Source organism: Fukomys damarensis, unplaced genomic scaffold (assembly GCF_012274545.1).
Source record: "Fukomys damarensis isolate Sample0158 unplaced genomic scaffold, DMR_v1.0_HiC HiC_scaffold_29, whole genome shotgun sequence".
Taxonomy (NCBI): Eukaryota; Metazoa; Chordata; class Mammalia; order Rodentia; family Bathyergidae; genus Fukomys; species Fukomys damarensis.
The window spans coordinates 15,666,960-15,688,920 of record NW_022900941.1 but is presented as its reverse complement, the minus strand read 5'-3'; the positions used below and the strand labels follow the sequence as shown (position 1 = coordinate 15,688,920).

Below are 21,961 nucleotides of genomic sequence, written 5' to 3'. Positions count from 1 at the left end.
GGAAGGCTTTTATGATATTATTACAATAATGATGAAAATGTGTTATAATCTTGCTAATTGTTTTTTCATCTTTGTACGCAGTTTTAGTTTTAAGCTTTCATATAAAGGTGTATATTGCAAAAAATATAAATGTAGATAAGAGCTTCACATATAAATCTTACTGGTTGAAGTGTAAACTGTACCAGACTTTTGACAGTATATTCTTTCAGTTTCACGGAAAGGGAAAATTGAAAGAGGAGGTTTGATTTTCTCTGTGTGAGGCTATAGAGGCTTAAGAAGGGCTGCACCACCCTACCCAAATTAGCTCCTTTTAGGATTCATTTTTACTTGGTGGTCAAAAGCACTTTTCCATATAGAAAAGATTTCTATCTCCCTTTTCTTGTAAATACTACAGGAAGGGAAAATATCATTGGGTCCATGTGGAAAAATAGCTCTGGCTGTGTTCAGTCAAGTCTGACAAAGCCTTCCAGAAGAGATCACTTTTAAATGAGAAACTGAGCATTCCGCCAAGAGTGGGAACTGGGAAGAAGCCAGGAGATTTTGGAAAGGGTACCTGAGAACACAGTTTCTGACTCTCACCTGTAGTGCACTGGGAAGACTGGTAGTCACCATGCAGATGTTCCCACAGCTCTAGCCCCAGGCATGAGTCAGGCTACTCTGCATCTACAGTCCATATTGTCTATTTTTTATGAGTAATATTTGTACCACATGGGACTATGTTTTCCACTTGCTTCCATGTGTGACCACAATTAGCCAGAAACTGACATAATCTAAGGTAATGTTCTCCTGAAATTATGTGATCATCCAAGGGTTAAGTGTACTTCGAAGAAAAAAAAATCACTCCAGTGGTCTTTTAAGAATAAGCGTTTTCCCTTTCAATAGATTAATTGTGCTCATTGAGCTCGTTTATAGCTCTTTAATGATTTCTTCTTTAAGACTACCTCCAAGAACTAACACAAACTCTAATTATTCCGTATATAATGTTTTCAGTTTCTCTGAATTTCGGTGATTGTATGAAATAACATACTAAAGCACTGAGCCGAAGCTTGTGATTAGTTCCACTTTGATCTTTTAAATATTCTGGCTGACCTTTTAATGTCATGATAAATTGTGAAAGCTTGCATTTGCTAAACAAGGATAAGTCAAACTACTGAAAATCATGTTTAAAAAAAAATTCAGCTTTCTATTATAGTCTAGTATCATAAAATGATAGAAGCTGTGCTTGTAGAAACCAGCCCAGTTATTCTCAAGGCTTTGTTCAAGAAATATTTTTGTTTGAAGAAAATTTCTGTAGTGAGGGGGGAATTATGAAGGCTATCCAATGTGTTTTCCAAAAGAATGAAAAATGTTTGTGAGAAATTAGTATTAATTATTGGAATCCTAAAAGTCATTTCTGTAGCAGACTTAAGTAATTCAGTAGTAACTTGTACAGTTACTTGTTGACATTATAATTATAATCTCTTATTTTAGAAGAGTGAATAATTATCATAGCAAATATTCGAACTTTGTAGACACATAATTACACCTATTCACTAAAGAAAGACAGGAATATAAGGATTCCAACTATAGGGGAAAATAAAAAAGATACTAGTCTATTTTTTTTTTTTGCTGCCCTTTTGCAATTCCATAAACTCTAACAGTGAATAAAAGAAACAATAAAATGTACCACACTAAGAAACAGAATTAAAATTCTTTGTAAAGAAGTCACTGTAAGTCCTCTAAGGAATGAAATTTCTGACATAGTAAAAGTGACTAATCAAGTAAGACATTTGAATATGAATTTGGGGTTGCAATGTATGAGGTATGGAATGAAGATAATAGTAGGAGAAAGAAAATAGCTGCAGGAAATGATCTGTGGAGTTTTTAGAGCAAGTAAAAATCTCAGCACATTATTCCTAAAGTCAAGTTTAAGACTTAACAGTTGTTAATATTAGAAATTTTGCAAACCTGGAGATGGCTGCCCACTAAGGGGAGAGAAGTAATGAGAGATTAAGATGATTCAACTAAGCTCAACAAGTATTTATTGAATACTTCTGGAATGCTCAGCAGAAGGTTAATATTTTATAGGTTGTTTTAATCCCTTGTCTCCACCTTAAGAAAAGAATGCTTTCTGAGGAGAGGGGGAAATATATATGAAATATTTATCAGAGGATATGATATCATATAATTTTGAAAAGTAAAGTTACATATTAAAAAGAACCAGTGAGTGGGATGGACCATAAGTAGCTGAGCAGTGAAGTAAGCAGACCACAGTGTTGATGTTGTTTTGCTTTTTTTTGTTGTTGTTTTAGTATTTTTTTGGTACTGGTGATCAAACTTAGGACCTTGTGTTTGGGAGACAGGCAGCAGCACCACTGATCTAAATCCCCAGCCCTAGACAACGGTGTTGAGAAGTCAGAGCCAGTGTTAACCTTATAGCAAACATACCCGAAGCTCAAGATTGGAGTATAGAAGAAGTAAAAGATCCAATTCCTTTGTTAACATATGAAGCAAAGAGAGTATAGTAGCTCCAAGTTTGAAGTGGGAACTCAGGTAAAGCAATGATGGTGGACCTTTTAGAGCTTTCAATGATATAGCTTTCAGGTAAAAAAAAAAAAAGCCAAAAACCAAGACCAGACCAGAACCACTACAAGCCTTTATTGTAGGGACAATCTGCATGGCAGATCCAAACAAAGGAGAGAGAGCAGTATGGGCGAGTCAGGGAGCACTTCTCATAGGACTGGGGTCGGGCTTACAGGAGCTGGGGTGGGATTGAGTGATGTAGCAGCTAGGGGTTGGTGGAGTTTGTGACATCACTAGGAGGGACTTCTTTCTTGGCAGGAAGAGGCATGATGGGAAGAAGAAGGTTGTCCTTTAGTGAGAGAAGCCATATTTTTAGTTGAGAAGAAGGGCATTATGTGAAGAAGGCTATTCTTTTTGTGTAGCATCCATCTTAAGTGAAGGAAACCTAACAGTCCAGGCTTTTGTTTTATGGTTTTTTGGGAGAAGGTCTCTTCTTCTGGAGTTGCTCCAAGTTGACAAAGGGGTGAAGGTTGGGGCTAAAACTGAATCTGGTAAAGGCAGTGGTAGGTGGGGGCCTCTTCCCTCTACCACAGTGGCTGGTACCCTGCCATGATAAGTTCTGTGACTGCCTGGTTGGTCAATGCCCTCATGCATTCCTGCAAGAAATTTTGAAAACAGTGAAACAGACACGGGCCTACCATGGCCAGAAGACACACTCAGGTCATTGGGCCCAATAAGGGAAGTAGCTGTGGTATAATCTTTTGGAGCCAGGAGAAGTCTTGGGTCACTCCCCATGTACCCCATTGTTTCTTAAGGTTTTCGATGCATTGTTGTAATTCTTTAACCTTTGCCTTGACTATGCCTGATTGGTTAACAAAATAACACCTAGAGCCTGGCACATTCCCTCTTGGGCTGCTGTTAGCATGTCAAGGGCATATCTATTTTGGAGCATGACAGCTGCTAGGGAATTAATCTGGTCCTGGACTGTGTTTAGGGATTGGCTTATTTTGTCCATATCTTATGAGATGTCTATTGACAATGCCTGATAGAAATGTGTTGAGGTGGAGATACCTGCTATACCCATTGCCATGCCTGTGAGGACCCTGCTTCCATCAAGAAGGAGACCAGGAGGGGGCCACCCCTCTTGTTGACCTTTGACCATGGGAAGATCCTTTCAAATATCTGGGATTCCATATAGATGGTCAAGGGAGGGCTGAGAAATGCTATGTGACAGAAAATTTCAGATCAGCTGAGGCGTCAGAATGCCTCCTGGCTGCATATGAAGTATAGGCCATTGGATAGGCAGAATGGGGGCTCTTCAGAGATAAAGAGGAAGCAAGCAAGGAAAGTGATGTTATTGTTTTGCCCCATGCATGTCAGGTTAGTGGCTTGTGTAGGGAATGGGAGACCGATAATGAAGGGTCCTAGAACTGTGGACAAACTGCCAGTATTTGGGATGGACAGGTTAAAATCTAGTGGAACGGGAGTTGGAGTGACTGAGTAGGGATAAATGGTCATAAACATCCAACAATCTGAGATATTGACAGGGAGATAGTGGAGGGTGGTATTAAATAGGTGTTGTAGCTTTTTTTTTGTTGTTGTTTTTTGGTACCAGAGATCAAACTCAGGAACTTGGGCTTGCAAGGCAGGCAGTGGAACCAGAGCTAAATCTCTGGCCCGTATTGTAGCCTTTTTGGAGACTGGGTTATTGGGTTTACTACTTGGAGATCTATTCCTTCATAGGGAGGTGGAGTGGTGGTCCTTAAAAGTCTATCACTAGTGCCTGTTTATTGACTGCCTCTTTTGGTTATTCTTTTCTGCTGGGTATTTAAAGTGAGATCTGTGTTAATCAATATGAATCTCTTGCTATGTGTCAAGGTCAGTTAAGTCTCTTTAGGCATTATTTTGGAACTGTGCATAGATCTTCTCAGCTTCTCTGTCAGTGTCAGCCATTAGGATGGGTCCTGACCTTGCTTGACCAAATTGCTTTCAGTGAAAGCATGGGAGATTATTTTCTCTTGGTGACTCTCCTTTGGCATATGCTACATTTGCCCTCTGGTGTCCAGCAGTCTCTCTGCTCAGGTGACTTACCAAAGATGTAAGGTGTTGTAGAAAAGGTTCCTTCATACCTTGGACCTTTGATGACCTTGGAGGGTGAGGGCCAAAATATTGGTGGTTTTCTTACCCCAGTTTCCTTTTAGTGTTGGTTTCTGTACTTTGGTGGTTGAACACACAGAAGAGAAGATCAGTGACATCAGTAGTACAGTAGGAGCTTAACTATCATAACTTTATCTGGATACCAAGCACCCTGGAATCTAAAATATAGTTAGAGTACTGTTATTTTTATCAATCATGGTTGTTTTAATAGTTGACTTCCTGTAGAATATTAACAGAAAAACTTGGAATCAGGAGCCACACATAATAATAATATTTTAGCATAACAATCATGATGACATTATCTTTGCAACAAACTTAGATATGTATCTTAGTATAAAGTAACCATTGTTAAATGTATTTGTTCCCTTCTAAAAACACATAAGAATGAAAAACCAGAAACTCGTAAGTTATTACCTTTTGATAGGATGCCATCTAAGGAAAGTGTATGGGCCTACAAATGTACCTGTAATCATGAGTAGGTGGAGCGGAAGAGAAGGATGAACACCTGGATCAAAAGGTTATTGCCATAAATATGTTGGAAGACCTGTATAGTCAGAAAACATGAACAAATTTTGTACAACACCAGAAAAGTAGTAATAATAATTATTACAATTATATGAAACCTTATGTCCTATAATGTAGCTAGGTACCAAAAGGATCTTTTTTTAATAACACCTGTTTATCCACAGAAAATATTATATTTCAAAGATGACCAATATAAATATATCACAGTAACACATTTAGAACTCAACCCTTCAATGATAACCAGTGTAAACATTTTATAACAACATATTTAACAAAGATTATTGGGGGTATATCTTATCTTGACAATTTTTTATATTAACCTATAAAGCCAGGTTTTAGCAATTGATAATTTATTTGTAACCAATAAAACATATATATATATAAATATATATATTTATATACACACACTTTTTGAGTTATTGAATGTAGACAGCAATATGCATTACAATCAAAATTCATCTTTGATGCCATTTTGATCAGCTAGAAACCTGGGAGAAAATGAAGGCATGCCTTTAATAACATTTATCAAAAATACAATTGGACTCAGGGGCTGGGAATTTAGCTCAGTGGTTCTACTGCCTGCTTCTCAAGTGTAAGCTCCAAATTCAATCCCTGGTGCCAAAAAAAAAAAAAAAAAAAAAAAAAAACAGTTGGATGGACAAATGCAGACATTGGATAGACACAGACAAATATATAAGACAATTTATGAAACTAGAGTGTATTCAAATATATTTGGCCAACTGAATTAGAACATCTCTTTTAATTAATACTAGTGAAAACTTTTGCGTGTCAGTTAACAGAGATCTCTTGCAATTAGAATCAGAAGGAATAAAGGCAGTTTATACCAGTAGCATAATCTTGTGTTATAGTTATTGTCAGAAGTCTGTAATCAGAAAGTAGAGAGAAGGTCAAGTTAATCCTATAATTACCATTCAAGAATTTGCAGTGTAAAAGAAGTGTTTTAAACACATCAATTAAACATCTGGAAACCAAGCACCAATCAAACATTATTTTAAGTTGAAGATGAAAGGTACAATTGTCAATTAGCCAGAATTTCTAATTTTTTTAAAAGATTTTTCTGCCTGGTAGTACATGACATCTGATTTTACTGTGGAACAGGCAGTCTGTAGCCGGAACTGGGCTATAACCTAGCATTTGGTCTTTGAGCTCCAATCTTAAGTACTACATTTTCTTTGAATTGTTTTAAAACCTTATATTTTATTTTCTGATATTTATGTAGAAAACAATAGGGTCCAGTGGAATTTCTTGGTGATGTAGCCTGCCAAACAAATTGTTGATATGTAAATAGGCATGGCCAAGAGAGGATTTACTCTTCTGCTCTGAGTCTTGCTTTGCTGTCTCTTCCAAGGAAGCTGGGGAAGGAAGAGCAAGCACAGAAGTGCTTGTTAACTCACTCTCCTGTTTGGGAGGGGCTGGAGGAACATTCTTTGTAGGTAAGATTCTGTCTTTACAGAAAAGAATTTCTAAGAGTTTAATGGAGTATGAAGGCACTTAATAGAGTGACTTCTGAGAACTCACAAGAGGATAGAATAATTAATAGCTACTGTTAATTGTGATCAATTAACATGACAACAGAGAAAGATCTGTTACCATGGGAGAAGAATGAGTCATTGACTCCTTATTTAAAAAAAAAAGACCCCACTGGTCCAGTAAATGAAGCTGTTTTCTAACTTAAATCAAGAATTGAGTCTTTGGTTAAAGAAAGTCAAGGAAAAGATTAGTATAAGGGAGGAGCTGTGTCTGAGTTGGGCAGCTGACTATTGATACCAGGCTTACCGCCCACTTGATTTATTACTCAAAATCTTGCTTTCCTGGGCCAGGCCCTGTAATCATCAGATATTCAAAGACTTGTGGAAAAATGGTTTTCCTAGGAACTTGTTGAAGTCAGAAAATCAAGTGAGCCAGAAAATCTCATGGAATGGCTTTGACCAACTCAGGGAACCTTTGCTAATGAATGAATGGCAGTAGCAAACGACAGAATCAGCTCTTGTCCTCTTACACTACTCTGTCACTTCCGGTACCCATACCAAATAATGACCTTGTTCAAATGTCATTCAGATTATGTCCATCTCTTTAAAATCCACAAAGACTTGTAATTGTTTGGGAACCAAATTTAAACGGATGCCTCTGGAGTCTGTTCTACCCCCTGCCTTCCCACTTATGCAATGTACGATGTCGTCATTTTAATCACTCTGATGCTTGCCTTACAATAGCTAAAACAAACATATACTTAGCTTCTGAAAACTATGGCTTCTTCACTCACTTAATTATCCAAAAACAGGAAGGTCAGTCGTCTTCATCTTATTAAATTAAATCCCTACCCTGCCTAGCCCCCAACATGTGTACACATATACGTGCCATATTGTAGACATCGCTTCGTATCTTTATAATCTAAATGTCATTAACAATTACCTGTTTCTTTTGATATTTTTATAGCTAATTTCATGGCTATGTAGAATGTGAGAGTTGGAAGGCATCTTAGCATTTTAGAAGTAGATCCAGAATAGAGTAAGTATGTTTCTCCAGATTGGCAAATTAGTGGCTACATTAAATGACAACCCAGATGATTTGCTTTATGCCTTCTTTACCACAAGAAGCATGACTGTGAAAATGAATGTATTTACTGGTTAGAGATGTGAGAAGTGTGTTTCAACATATAAATTTCTTCTTTTCCTTCTGATGACATAAACACTAAAACTGCATTGTATTGCTTTATGTTATGAACCCTGTATTATAAAATTATTCCTTTGTAGCCATTGTTGACAATAGGGGTCATTGACTGTACAAAAAAACTTAAATTTCTCTCTGTAGTGTACCCTAATATGTTACTTTTTCCTACCTTGTCTTTATAATACTATCAATCTTGACATGCCAGACTTTCATTTTACCTTGCTTTTCTTCATAAACCATCCTGAGAATATTCTTCCCATAACATTCATGTGTTTCCCTTTGCTAAGTAATAAATACCTAAATAATCATTGCCTAAGCAAATTCAGTCCTTGATTTTCAGTTGATTAACCTGTGGCACTTTTCCTGTAGGCCTCTCAGTGAGCATTGAGAACACTTTTGAGGTACATTCAAAGCTCATGTGTCATGTTTGTCCTTGAAATTTTTACTATCCAACTCCACCCCTTATCTCCTTATCTCTCTTACCCTTTTCTCCTTCCTCTCAGATGTTTTTAAAACCAAACGCTGCATCTTTTTTTAGTTAGAATAAAAGCTTGCCTCTCTTGGGTGGTGTTATCAGCTCTGTGGATATACACTAGGCTGTTTTCTATCCTGGCATCTCAAAATCTGATTCTGATTCTTCTATTACAGCCAACAGTACGGGGCTTTAAAAAAAATCAATTGTTAAGTTCCTTATCTGTTTCTCTGCTTCTAGGATGACTGAATCTTTCATAACTAATGGGGATATTGAATTCAGAGGGCTTAATGGGGAAAGTGCATTGCAATTTGTGTAAAAAGCAAAAATGAGGCTACAATTAGATGTAATAACTATAGCTTAATTTAGATGCATTTTACATTGGCTTGATAGAAGTTGATTAACATAGAGCTTTTAAATTAAAAACTAGTTTTTGTGAAAACATTAGTTTAATTTTTCTGCTGATGTGTTTGACTTGTGTACCAAAGTTAAAAAAAAAATATATATATATAGATATATATATATATATATATCTATATATATGCCAGTTCTAAATCTTCAGTTCACAAGAGAATTAAAAGAGTTATTCTGGGTCTTTTTAATTCTTAAGATGTTTTAGTGTACTGTGAATGTTGATTAGTAAATACAGAGATACCTGTGACTTTCTTGACACTAGTAAGCAAATATGAATGTTTCTAAAAGTTCTGATTATTTGGTGTTAATGCCATACCTTATATTTGTATCGCTGAATCAAATGTGCTTATCTTTTATGGTAGGCACTTTAATTTTAAATTCCTATTGCATATTATGTAGCTTGTTTGCCAGGTTGTACATTTCTTGTATGAGCTCATATTTGTCCATCAATACCTAGTAATTCCATCTAATCCCTATGGCCTTTTCTACTGACCTCTATTTATTTCTCCTATTTAAAGACCTTATTACCCAAGAGTATTAATATTTCATGATTCTCTGATCATAAAGTATTCTTTATAAAGAATATTATAACAAATATATTCTAACTTAGACAAAGTTTGGGAAATTTCTTTTGAGAAGAAACATTCTGTGAATAGCATTCTATATATTATCGCACATTGCTCAAGCTTCAGCTCCACATTGGACACCTTGAGATGAATGGCTCCCTCTCTGTAAAAGACTCTGGGGAGAGCTTGCAGATTGCTAATGTGGATGTTTCACTTACGTGTTGCTTTGCACGATGGTACTTTTCCACACCCAGGAAAGAAACTTCATTTTTTTTTTCATATTGTTTCAGTCCTCTTTAACTTTGCCAATATTATCATTCATTGACATAATGAGAATCACCAAATATAATCAGGTCCAAGATAGAGCTATTTATTGACATTCTCTATTTGAAATCAAATGTTCATTTTAATTTTCCCCTGAAGGGTGGGCACACCATACATCAAGCCATCTGTTTGAAATTTCACTAGATAATGGCATTAAAAAAATATCTTCTGGGAAGGCCATAAACAGAGCTATGTACTTTCTAGGTGGCATCTAAATGAAGTTAGTTTCTCTGTTCTTACATTAAAACCTAATTTAAAATGTATTTTCTTTCAGTAGTAATATATGCTCTGCCTGAAGCATGTTTTTAAACATTTTTATATTATGAAAAAATAATACAAATTTCATAACAAAATAATAAGAGAATAAAGAAATATAACTATAATATTTCTCTAAAATGTAGTGATCATTAAAAACTAAAATTGCTGTAGAATTTATCAAAAATAGCTGAACTACTTTAGATGACATAAGCTGTAGCATTCCAGTTAACCATATCTTATTTTTTCATTGGACTTCATTTTTAAAGTGCTTTACTGTATATTATCTTGCTCATTCCTCACAGTATTGCTATACAGTGGGCTTGGCAGAGTTCATTTTCCCCAATATACAGAGGAAGTGGGCTTAAAATAGTGAAGTTTTAAGTTCAATGGCTTTTCCAAAACTTCTTGCCTAGTACAGGTCCAACTTGAATCTGGGAGCATTCACCAGACTCTACCTAATTATTTTCTTATTCGATAATTTAGCCACTTAATTCTTTCCCCACAAAGCAGACAGAATGATCTTTGCAAAGTCATAGTCAGATTATATCACTCACTTAATATCACCTTGGTACCAAGGTACCATTGTACTCAGGATACAGTCCCAGATTTTCCACAGGAATCCCTGGCCCTCCAGGATCCAGCGTGTTTCTTTCCATCTGTATCACATGCCACAGCTGCGCTCGTGCCCTCCAGCCTCCAGCCACCTAAGTCTTCTCTTCATTCCGGCCATGTGTGATGAAGGACTTCACATTGCTGCTTACTCTGCTTGGCCTGCTGATCCTCTCTTCACCTGGCAGCACCGGGCCATCGCACAGGACTCAGTGTCATTGTTACTTCCTCAGAAAAGGATTCTCCTGACCTACCATGCTAACCAGCTCCTCTTGTTGCCATCTTTTAGCAAACTTAATTATTTGTCTGTTTACTCTGATACATCTGTTTGTGCAGTAGTTTGTGCAACACCTTTCTTACACAGTTTATGAAATCTAGTGAAATCAGCACCCAGGCCTGTTTGGCCAGGCTGATCTCCAAAACTTGTCCCGTACTGGCACAGAGTAACTCTTCAGGGAGCATTTGTAGCCTGAGTAAATGAATGAATCTATGTTATTGGTACATAGCTCCCTCACACAGAATAGTTCTCTATTAATCAGAATTTATATAAACTTTTCCTCTTTCTGGAAACATGATCATTTGTAGAGCATAGACTCTCTGTCTAGGAGTCAACTCTTTGCTTGTCCACAGACAGGAAAGTGCTTTGGAGTTCTTTTGTTTTTTTGTTTGTTTTTTTTGTTTGTTTTTTTTGGTACCAGGGATCGAACTCGGGCCCTTGAGCTTACAAAGCAGGTGCTGGAACCACTGAGCCAAATCCCTGGCCCTGCTTTGGTGTTCTATTCTTGATTTGGATTTCTTTTGCTACATGGTATAGAGCCTGTGCTCTGCTCTGCAAAACCACACAATAGAAACTACAATGGTTCTGCGGGGGGTGGAATGAGAGGTGCAATGCTGAAAGCTTTGTCAGTGACACCTTAAAAAAGAAAGCCAATAAAAATGGAAAGCTAAGCTTTCCTTGCTTTAAATGGTTAAGAAATACAGTTACTACAATACATTTGATACTTGACCTTGAAAAAAGACTTGTACTTTTCTTGTGGAAGTGTGCATCAGCAAAGATGCATCCTGTGAGTTCCAAACTCACAGCCAAAGGAAGGCTGCCTGAGATCAGAGGGAAAGCTGTAGCACAAATGTGAATGAGTGTGGCTCATAGTATGGGTGCTAGCCAGAGGTCTATTTTCAAATATGTGTATTTTGCGTTTATACACATCTTGGTTCAGCTGGGAATATTTTCTGTGCTTACATACTTTTTGTCGTGAATGAAATCTGGCACAAGCAAAGGTGAGATTTGTGTCACTCTCAGAGTGTGCCCTAATTTACCAATTGCATTGAAACTAAATTACCTTTTAAAGTAGCAGAACTGACTCTAGGATAAAGAAAAGGGGGGTTAGAAAAACTTAATTTTAGTTTCAGAGCTGCCATTTCTAGCACTGTAAGCTGGGCAAGCTTCTCTCTCTTACTGCTCTATCTTCCAGTAGAGGGCTAATAAGTAAGAGTGCTGTCTTATGGGGAGTAGATACAGTAAGGAGGATGAAAAATTTTGTAAATGCCTCACTCCCTTTTCCTTTTCTTGCTGGAAAAGATGCAGAGTTAACCTGGGGGAGAAAAGTCAGAATCACTTTGGCAACCAATAAATTTACACCCAGGGCACAAATAGTAAAGTAATTCTAGCCAAGCTATAGATATTAGCTCTTTCTACTTTTAGTCATTAAAAAAAAAAATTCAGGCAAACAGTCCTTATGTATTTGGGATATAGGTGTGGATTATGGTCAAGCTTTGATAGATTAATTGAAACAGTGTTTGAAGGGAGTAAGTAATGGTTATCCTTAATATACTTCATTTTCTGTGCTACAGGGGGTATGTGTTGTTTTGTCCATATTTGAAAAGGCACCCACGAATTGAACAGAAAGGATTATTCATGTGCAAAACGTTCTCCCTTATTAGATATTGGCATTTTTCAATATGGCATTAACTGTATCGGTGTAATATTTGCTTTCTTTGAAGAAAGGATGGTATTTTCCCTGCAACACTTCACATCCTCCATGTGCTTTTTATTTAGTTAACATGCCATTTCTCTCTGTGTTTTTGGAATCAAAGCACATTCTTTCAAATTCTGTTATAAAGGTGACTTGTCATATAGCTTCTAGTACAGTGAGTCAATACAGAAAGAAATACTTTATTAATAACTGTTATTAATTTTTTATTGTTGATATTTTGACAGTTTCCATGGAATTGACTTTAATTAACACATTCATCTGATAAAATTACTTTCCCATACTTCCACCACAAAAACTTGATTTTTACTCAGCAGTTTGTACTGATATCTTTATCTTTGTAGTAACATTTTGAGCACTTGTCCAAGTTGACAGAACAAAAATACTTGATTTTGATTCTTTTCCGGTGTTGATAATAGTAGCATATTCTGGGTGTTAAAATGGAGCATGTTAGGGCTTAGCAAAAGACCAGCTCCAGAAGCAATAAGCAAATATATTACCAGCACTACTGGTATTAAGCAATGTGTTGAAAATTACAAAGTACTTTTGTACTTAGACATAGTTCTAATCTTGAACAGTACTTGAATAATTATGATAAGAGCAGGTGAAAATAACAATGGAATAAGGTGAGGACCCCAAGGGTGGCAAATGAGTAGGTGCTGTTGGAACTCAAGGAAGGAAGGGAATGATGAGGTGACAAGGGAAGAGAGCACTGTCGGGCATAAAGCGAAGCTTGAGAGGAGCCCTAGGCTTCAGGAGAGATCTCAGAGAGCTTTTTAAGCGGTAGCAAGGGCATGTCAAAGGTGCAGAGTCGGGAATGTGTAAGTCATTTTAGAGACTCATGATTCATTTCTAGATTATAGTCTGTTTTCTTCATGGTTCTCCGGGTAACTTTTTCCTCATAAGTTAGACCTGGAGGAAACTGATCTTTGCTATCACTTCAGGTGGCTCTGCGCCATGTAGTGAATCATATTTAACCCTGAGTAATCCACGGTACTGAGTCATGGTGTCTGATTTATTTTCACACAAGGGACTCTGCTTCTCTTCTTTCCCTTTAGCAACAAATGTCCCTCACAATGAGGCAATGAATCTTTGGTCTTTGTCATAGAATTGTGTGTCCTCTGTGCAAAGTGTTCGGTTTAGTAACAGCAGTAATGATAGCAGCATGTTATGCTTAACAAGAAAGACAATAACAATAGAAAAACACAAACAGAAAGGATGTGAGATAGCAGTCAGTATCATCAGGAGGATCTCTGCTGAGTGTAGAACCATTTATTGTGGGTCATTTATGCCTTCTTTTAATCCCTTACACGCACTGGTGAGATGAGCTAGTTTTCTAGGATTGTGAAAGCCACGGGTGGTTTGCTTATTTTTGTCTCAGAAAGCCTAACTGGACACAATTAATACTAATTCTTTTTTTTTTAGTTTATTGGTACATTTTAGGCATACAGTACAATTACATTCATTATTGGGATCTTGTACCTTTACATGACAGGTCTTGATTCTCATGTTTTCCCCTTGTCCCTGCCCTCCCTTCACCCCCTCCTCCCCTCCCCATTTACAAACACTTTATTTCCATCTTTTCATTTTCTCACATTTTTTTCTTTTCCCTTATTACCTTTCCCCTACCCTTCCCACTTTCCCTATACCTTTAGCCCTTTTCTTCCCATTTCACAATGTCAGTTATAAAACTAATTCTTTAATGTTATTTTCATCAACTCCATGGTCTATTTAGCTTGAAATTCTTGATCCTTGTACAAAAATCCAGCAATATTCTCTCAAAAGCTTGATTCAGAAATTGGAGGGATGAAATAATTTTGAATAGACAGTGATATCGTTATCAATTACTGTGTGAATCTCTGTGCTATTGATGGTATTTGGGGCAATAGTTCTCCATAGGAAGCCACCCAGTTTAGTAGAAATTATTCAAGTATCACAGTCATGTTAGCCAAGATTCAGAGTCTGTTACCTTCTGATTTCTGTGATCTTGGACACATTATCTAGATTTCTTTGATCCTTGATTTCCTGCTCTGTAACAAGGATTAAAACAACCTACTTCATGGGATTATTATCAGGATGAAAGTCAGTCTGTCTGTCTATCTGTCTCAAGTTAGCACTGAGGAACCAACATCTGTTACCATTTGTTTTTGTCATAAACACCTTGTTAAAAGTCATTCCCTTCTGCATTTCACAGCATGAGAAGCTGATACAGGAACTGGAGGAGGAGAGACACCTGCGTCTTCAGAGTGAGAAGCGGTTGCAGGAGGTGACCTTTGAATCAGAGCGCAACAGAGCTCAGATGAGAGGTCTGCAGCGGCAGTTCTCCAGGTACTGTCTGTTTTAAGAGCTTATGGAGGGGCATCCCTCCCAACACCACTAACACCTTGGATTGAATTTCCATTGCTGCATTTGACCACCTGATTTTCCAGCAGCTTAGGCCTTCTATTCTGACCAAGCCATCCTATTACATCTAGACCATTTCTGTGAAACTTTCCATTTGCACCTGACAAGTATGGATTTTAATGGAGCTGGTTGTCTTTTCTTCCTTAGTGGCTTTCCAAAGGGTCTTTCAGTGCATTCACAGTGGTTTTGCAGCTTGGGCATATTCTGTATAATACTGACCAGGAGCATGAGATTCCCTGATCTTCACAATCCTGTTTTAGGATATAGACTGGATCTCATTACTTAGTAAACTATTATTCATTTGTGAGAGTTTAGAAGAAATTCCTGCCTTGTGAAAAGGTTCATTTAGATTTTGAAGATAGATTTTGAAAACGTAGCTCTTCTTATATTTAATTCCAGCACAGTTAGAATCTTTCCATTCCCATCATAGTTAATATGGGTCAAGTGACACTTGAAACTTGTTATTAAAATCTATTAAGTTCCATGGAATAAATATACACTTGTGTGTTTTGGGGACCAGGTACAGGTTCCCTGTGAAGGACACTTTTCCTTAACTTATTACTGGGATTTAAAGGGTTACAAGTCAGTAGTTGATAACATGGCTTCTTCATTTTGAAGCTTTCATAATAGCTTAATTTGCATGTGTTACAGGGAGAAACCCAAGTTTTGCCTCCAGATCCTTTAGCTTACCATAGTTGGTTCAGCGCATGCTTGTCACTTTGGTTCAGCGTTTCTTGGAGGAAAATGGAAAGAAGGATGGATGACTCCTCTGTGTTCAGCATCCTAATTTAATGCTTTGTTCAACTCTGCAAGCCCATGATAATCCACAGGTGCAGTCGAAACACACCAGTCAGTACCTTAACAAACACACGGCACAGTCTATCATTTATCCCACCTTATCCTCAGTTTTCAGTCCCTTAATGGGAATGCGCACTTCATGTGCCCCAGCTGTCAATAATAGACCCCCCCCCGAAGAAAACCAACTTTAAAAGAAGGGCTGTTTTGTAAAACTCACTGCTGTGATGGTACAGGAAAGGAGGAGGCAGATCTTTCCCTGGCTCTAATTGATGCATCTCTGTATACAAGATGTTGATGCTCACGATGTGAGATGCATGCAAACCACAGTAAATTATTTTCATATGATGCTGGGCCATCTACTATAAATCACACGACAGCTGAGACTACTACAGGCTGAAAGAAAATAGTTACATGTACAATAAATAGGGGTTAATTTTGCATATTATTTTTGTGAGGCTTTTTTTAATGTAATCATTTTTCTTATATAAAATTTCATTGAAATATAGTAAAATTCAGATCTAGTTACAGCCAGACAGCTAGTTCGAATCAGCAAAAGATAGAAAGGATATGTAGCAGATAATTACACAGTCGTTTAAGTATATCTACTGAACCATTTCTGATAGGCTTTCACAGTTTAAACTTTAGTTGTAAAGATACTTCTGGTAATGTCTATTCAGACACTCTTGTTAATTTAAGTCTGTGAAATTCTGAAAATTACAGAATATACCTATAATGCACCATCTTTGGATATAATTAGATTAAGTGATCATACAAATAATTTATATAATCCAAATTATTATATTGAATTAAAAGCTTAATATTCATAATTTTATCATATTTTTAATGTGGATTGACATGATGCTGTCTGGGATGTGGAATTACTTTGTGTCTGTGCTGAGGTGACTTTTGAAAATTAAATTGATCATCTGTTTAGTAATGTGGAATGGCTTATAATAAAATGGAGATTTAAAATAAGGCTGACAAAATAAAGTAAAAATAAAAACCACAATATGAGAATGTGACAAGTAATCATGATCCCAGTAAGTGTTTTGAGAATCAGCCTTTAATTTAGGTCTAAGATTCCTAGCTGGCAGGTTTTAAAGGAAAGTAGAAAAGACAGATAATTCTTATCTCGTAGTCAAAGGGTAGTGCACTCTAAAGAGAAGAGTGCTATCTCAGACAATAAGTTCATAATAGAATGTATCGCCAAGGCCCTTCATTGCATTGAAGACATTGAAGAATACAGTAGAGAGTTGGTCAAGATAGCATATATTTGCACAAATTCTTTTAAGTGTTACAATCCACTAAGTCTCTTTTGTATGAGAAATTAAACAATTTCTGAAATTTCATAACATACAGACTAATACTGTTCTGTCTGAAGGAGCAGGTGAAATAAGAATCAATCACGTACCTAAAGTTCTCAAATCAAGCACCATCCTGCAAATTTATGGGAACACCCACATGCACACAAACGTAAGCACACATGTATATATACCTTTCTGGTGTTATTTTTTACTGAACCTACCACAAAGAGGCATGAGATACTAAAGCCTGATTAAAGTGTTTATTGGTGTATCTGAAGGCCCTGAAGACATTGGAGCCATTAAGCAGTGAGGGGCTTAAATACTTGAGTCCCTAGATTCTCAGTTTTAACAACTAAACGAGGCAGTGGAGCAGAGAAGAAAGTTAGACACTGGGACAGTTAGTTATATGTGGGAGGTGGAGTATGGGTCTGGACGCGTGATTCAGGAAGCGTAGACCAGGGCTTGGTTTTAAGCAATTTCAGCTGTGTGATGGGCCTACTGGTTTGAAGGTACCAAGTAGGCCCGAACATTTCTGATTATCCGTATTGATGAGTAAGTGGGACCATTTAGTGGTAAATCTATAGAAGTGTTTGAATGAGTAGCTCTCTTTACATTACCATCAGACCTTCAGCTACAGTTCTTTCCTCCTCCTTGACCTCTATGTAGTTTGTAATGAGTGCAGTGGTTCCAAGTTTGGGCAATTACAATAAAAAGACATGAAGCCAAAGGTTACATAATCTGATCTAAACTCATAAATCAAGGACTGCCTGCATTAAAATGACTGGTAGGCATACCAGATGTGTTCTATTTACATTCTTTACTATAAATGCAGCGAGGGGGGTAAAAAAGATACTTTATTTTTTTATTTTGACTATTTTTTACATTAATTTTATTGGTATATTTTAGTTATAGAATGCAGTTACATTCATTGTTGGGACCTTGTACCTTTACATGATGTATCTTGGTTCTTTCCCCATTCCTCTGCCCTCCCTTTATCCTCTCCACCCTTTCCTATTTACAAAGACTTTGTTTCCATTTTTTTCCTTTTTTCCTTCTCATATTTTTTCCTTCTTACCATTCACTTACCTCTCCCACTTCCCCTACTAGACCTTTTCTTCCTATTATAGAATATCAATTATATATTTTGTTCTTTATTTACAGTGCTAGTCTTTCACATCAGAGAAACTAGGTGGTATTTATATGTGTGTCTTGTTAATTTTACTTAAGAGTATGGACTCAGTGTGCATCCACTTAGCTATAAATGTCTCTAGTTTCTTGTTCTTTATAGCTTAGTAGTACTCCATTTTCTTAAAACAAACAAACAAACAAACATTTTCTTTATCCAGTCTCTAGTTGATGGGCTGTTTCTAAGTTTCAGCTGTTACAAACTGTGCCACTATGAACATGGGTGAGCATGTATCAATGTGGTATTTTTTTAATTCTTTAGGGAAGATACCCAGCAGAGGTATCAGAGGGGTCAACTGGGACCTCTAATCCTAATTGTTTGAGGTATCTCCATGTCGATTTCCACAGTGGTTGCACCAGTCTGCTCTCCCACCAACAATGAAGAAGGGCTCCTTTATCCCCATAACCCCACACGCATTTGTTATTGGTTGATTTCTTGATAGCAGCCATTCTTCTTGGGCTAAGATGGGATCTCAGTGTTGTTTTCATCTGCATCTCTTGAATGAATAGTGATGCTGAACATTTTTTCATATGTTTATTTGCTGCTGTTACTTCTCTGAGAAATGTCTGTTCATTTCAGATGCCCATTTTTGAATTGGGTCTTTATATTTGGGGTGGTCTGATCTCTTTTTTTCTTTAGCATATTACTTTAACATTAAGCGTTCCATGCAGTTGAGGGAGCCCTTCATGAGGGCATCCTTATAGGTAGGTTTCGGTATTATCAGGGTTGCCTCTTGTTTGTCATATTACTTGATGATAAATCAAAGATCCTTTCCAGATATAATGATTGTTTAGCCCACTTTTTGATAGTATACAGGGCCGGGCATACTTTACGAGGGATTAGCTGAGTAACTATTTATAACTATTCCTGCCCTTTCTTCCCCTCTGCCTGTTTGTGATTGTCCAGCCAGTCAATCTTAGTGATATAGACTTTGAAAGGGGGTTCGCGTGCCCTTTCGGTTGCCCCTTTCCAATTAGGCCCCTCATGCACCGAGAGGTCCGGCAGGAGATCTTTATTGTAGGGAGGCGAGCAGGAGGCCGGAAGGCAGAGAGAGAGAGAGAGAGAGAGAGAGAGAGAGAGTAGGAAGAAGAAGCAGAAGGAGAGAGAGAACAAAGAAAGGAAGGTCCTTTTATCAGTTTTGGGGTGGGCTATTGCTTATTTATGAGGAGTGAGTTACTTTTAACCTATCACAGGCCAGATTGTTTTTATGGGCCCAGTCCTGCAGACAAAGGTTTCAACTTCCTGGACCACCAGAAATAAGGGCATGAGGTCATTTTAGGAGCCAAGATGTACCAGGAGAATGCAGCCTGTGAGGCGGCGTCACAATATACTTTAACATGATCAATTCCCTAACAGACTTAGGTCACTGTACTTTTCTTCTTATGTAGAGATAACTAGGAGCTCACCCCTCGCTCTTTATTCCGCCTTGAGTTAATGACATATTTGTGCATCTGCTGGATTTGTCTGCAGAAGCACCAACAAGAACATTCTCTCCAAACTGAGTCCTAAAAGCATATTTTTTATAAAAAAATTTTGTGGAGTGCTAAGCAACTGTACAAAGCACTAATTTCCTACAAACCATATGTATATATAGTACTGGGGAATCAAACTCAGAACTTTGTGCTTATGAGGAAAGTGGCAGCACCACTGAGCTAAATCCCTGGCCCATATTTTATTTATGTTTTTGTAAAAAGCATATATGATTGGGAAGGCCCCATTGAAGCAGTTTATTTGGGAAGATCCCATTGAAACAGTATAATCCATTCATGGATTATTTGAAAAAAGTACTAAAATTTTATTGTGTGCACAGTAAGAACACACAAAAAAAGTAGAACCCAGGGAAAGTCATATGTATATTGCAAAAACCAACATATTTATAGTAGAGCTATAAACGAAGAGGAATTGTGCCCGGATTCAGTAGAGCCAAATGTCATGTTTGTTAATAGATTATCATGCTGAGAAATGAATTCTCATGAAATTAATGATTGCATCGTGATAATAGTCCTACATATTTTATTGTGCATGAGCTCTATGCTGCAATATGTTTGAAGCTTTAATTTGGAATTGCTCTGGTAGATTCACCACCTGACAGACATATTTTATAAACCGTCGTCTGTAACAAACGTTGTAACACTGAATATCAGGAATAATTTAGTGCTTCTCTGCAGCCTTGAAATATAATGTGTATGTTTACAACAGGCATTGTACATCTAAGTGAGAGGAACAATTAAGCTTAGTCACTCCTAATTGGCCAGAGCAGTTTGGTAAGAGGTGCCCAAAATGAAGCCCAGACATTCACCCCTTCCTTGTGGGATTTCTCCACACCTGCTCTGACCTTTTCCCCTGACTCTGTTATCCATTGCCTTGAAGCTATTTTCTTTGCTTACTGTAATGGGAATTCTTCAGTCACAGTTGATTGCTACAGTTAAGTGCAGTCTGCTGCATTCTGAACTTCAAGGAGCTGTAAATGGAGGTGGTTTTACCTCTTAATTTGTTCACTGGTTGCTGTTCACATTATCGGCTCCTTTATGGAATCCTAGGGTTCGTTTTCTGCTGCCCATTTGGAAGCTGTAGGCACCTGGCATAGAAGTGAGTGTGGAAGAAGATAATATGCCCTTAAACGTTCTACCCACGTACTCCCTTCTGCCTCTGTATCTGTTTGGAACATTAAAAGAACATTTTCTCTGCATCTTTAAAAGGAGTAAAACATAACAAGATGAGAAAAGCTGTCAATTGACCTTTGGACAATCAACAGCTCTTCTGTTCCTCTTCTGCATTTGTTCCCATCTCAGACCGTTTGTCAACTTTAACTTCTCTCACAGGCCAGCTCTCCTGAGTGCCTTGTTCCTCCTGATGAATATACAGGGCAATTTCCTATTGATTTGGGTTGCTATTTCCACACCATAAGCAGCATTTCTGGCTGAGACTTTTCATAAAAATGGGGCCTCTCATCTGCTGCTCTGTGTAAATCTACTAGAAGTTTAAAGTGGCAAAGCAACATTGTTTGAAGGATAAATTTCCTTCAAATTACAACAGATGGAACAAAAGATTTTAAATGGCATCTTTTAAAATGCCTGCTTAACATAATATGGATCATATTTTGGTGTCAGTTATTTATATCTAAATGATCTGGGGTGTAAGCTCTCACTTGAGCAAGGCAGAAACCAACCATGGAGATAACTGGAAAGAAAAGTCGTTTTCAGCTCTTGAATGGCTACTCATTGAATATAAAGCATTACTTTATTCTTGTGTATTTCTGTTTCTGCCTAAGAAGCGCTGACAGCGTCACATGTTTCTTCTTAGAACAGAGCTCTATGTTATTGTCGGCACCAAGGAGCTTACGTTGCCTATTACTTATTTCTGATAAAGGATATAATACTGACAAACAAGATAGCTCCTCTTTCATTTCTCAGAGCACTGCTCTCTCCACTGAGTGGTCCAGGGCCTGGTTTCAATCCCACTTGTAACGAAGCTTTACTCTGGTTAAGTAATTTGAAACTTTTGGGTATCAGTTTCTTTATTTGTAAAATGAGGAAATTGGATTGCATTCTAGCTTTATAATGCTTTTTATGATATTTAGAAGACAGTGTATTAGAAATGAAATGCATTTATTATTGGGTGAAATAGAAATTGCACAGTTAATAACCAGCCTTTGGACTTTCTAACAAGTTTTCATGTTGAGGTACTGGAACGGACTGTCCTATCATATGTGCTGTAATCACAGTGTGGCTCTGTGGGGCTGGATTTGGACTTTGTGTCTT

At 37.3% G+C, this 21,961-nt stretch overlaps 1 protein-coding gene across 3 annotated transcripts in view; it reads left to right on the top strand.

Annotated features, from left to right (window-relative positions):
• Nucleotides 1-21,961, top strand: part of Nckap5 (NCK associated protein 5) — an 855,349-nt gene that overhangs the window by 402,061 nt on the left and 431,327 nt on the right. For all 3 annotated transcript variants that reach the window (XM_010606203.2, XM_010606202.2, XM_033757250.1), the window contains one exon: nt 14,704-14,837. In XM_010606203.2, coding sequence (XP_010604505.1) covers nt 14,704-14,837 — 134 coding nt within the window. The remainder of the gene's footprint in view (nt 1-14,703; nt 14,838-21,961) is intronic.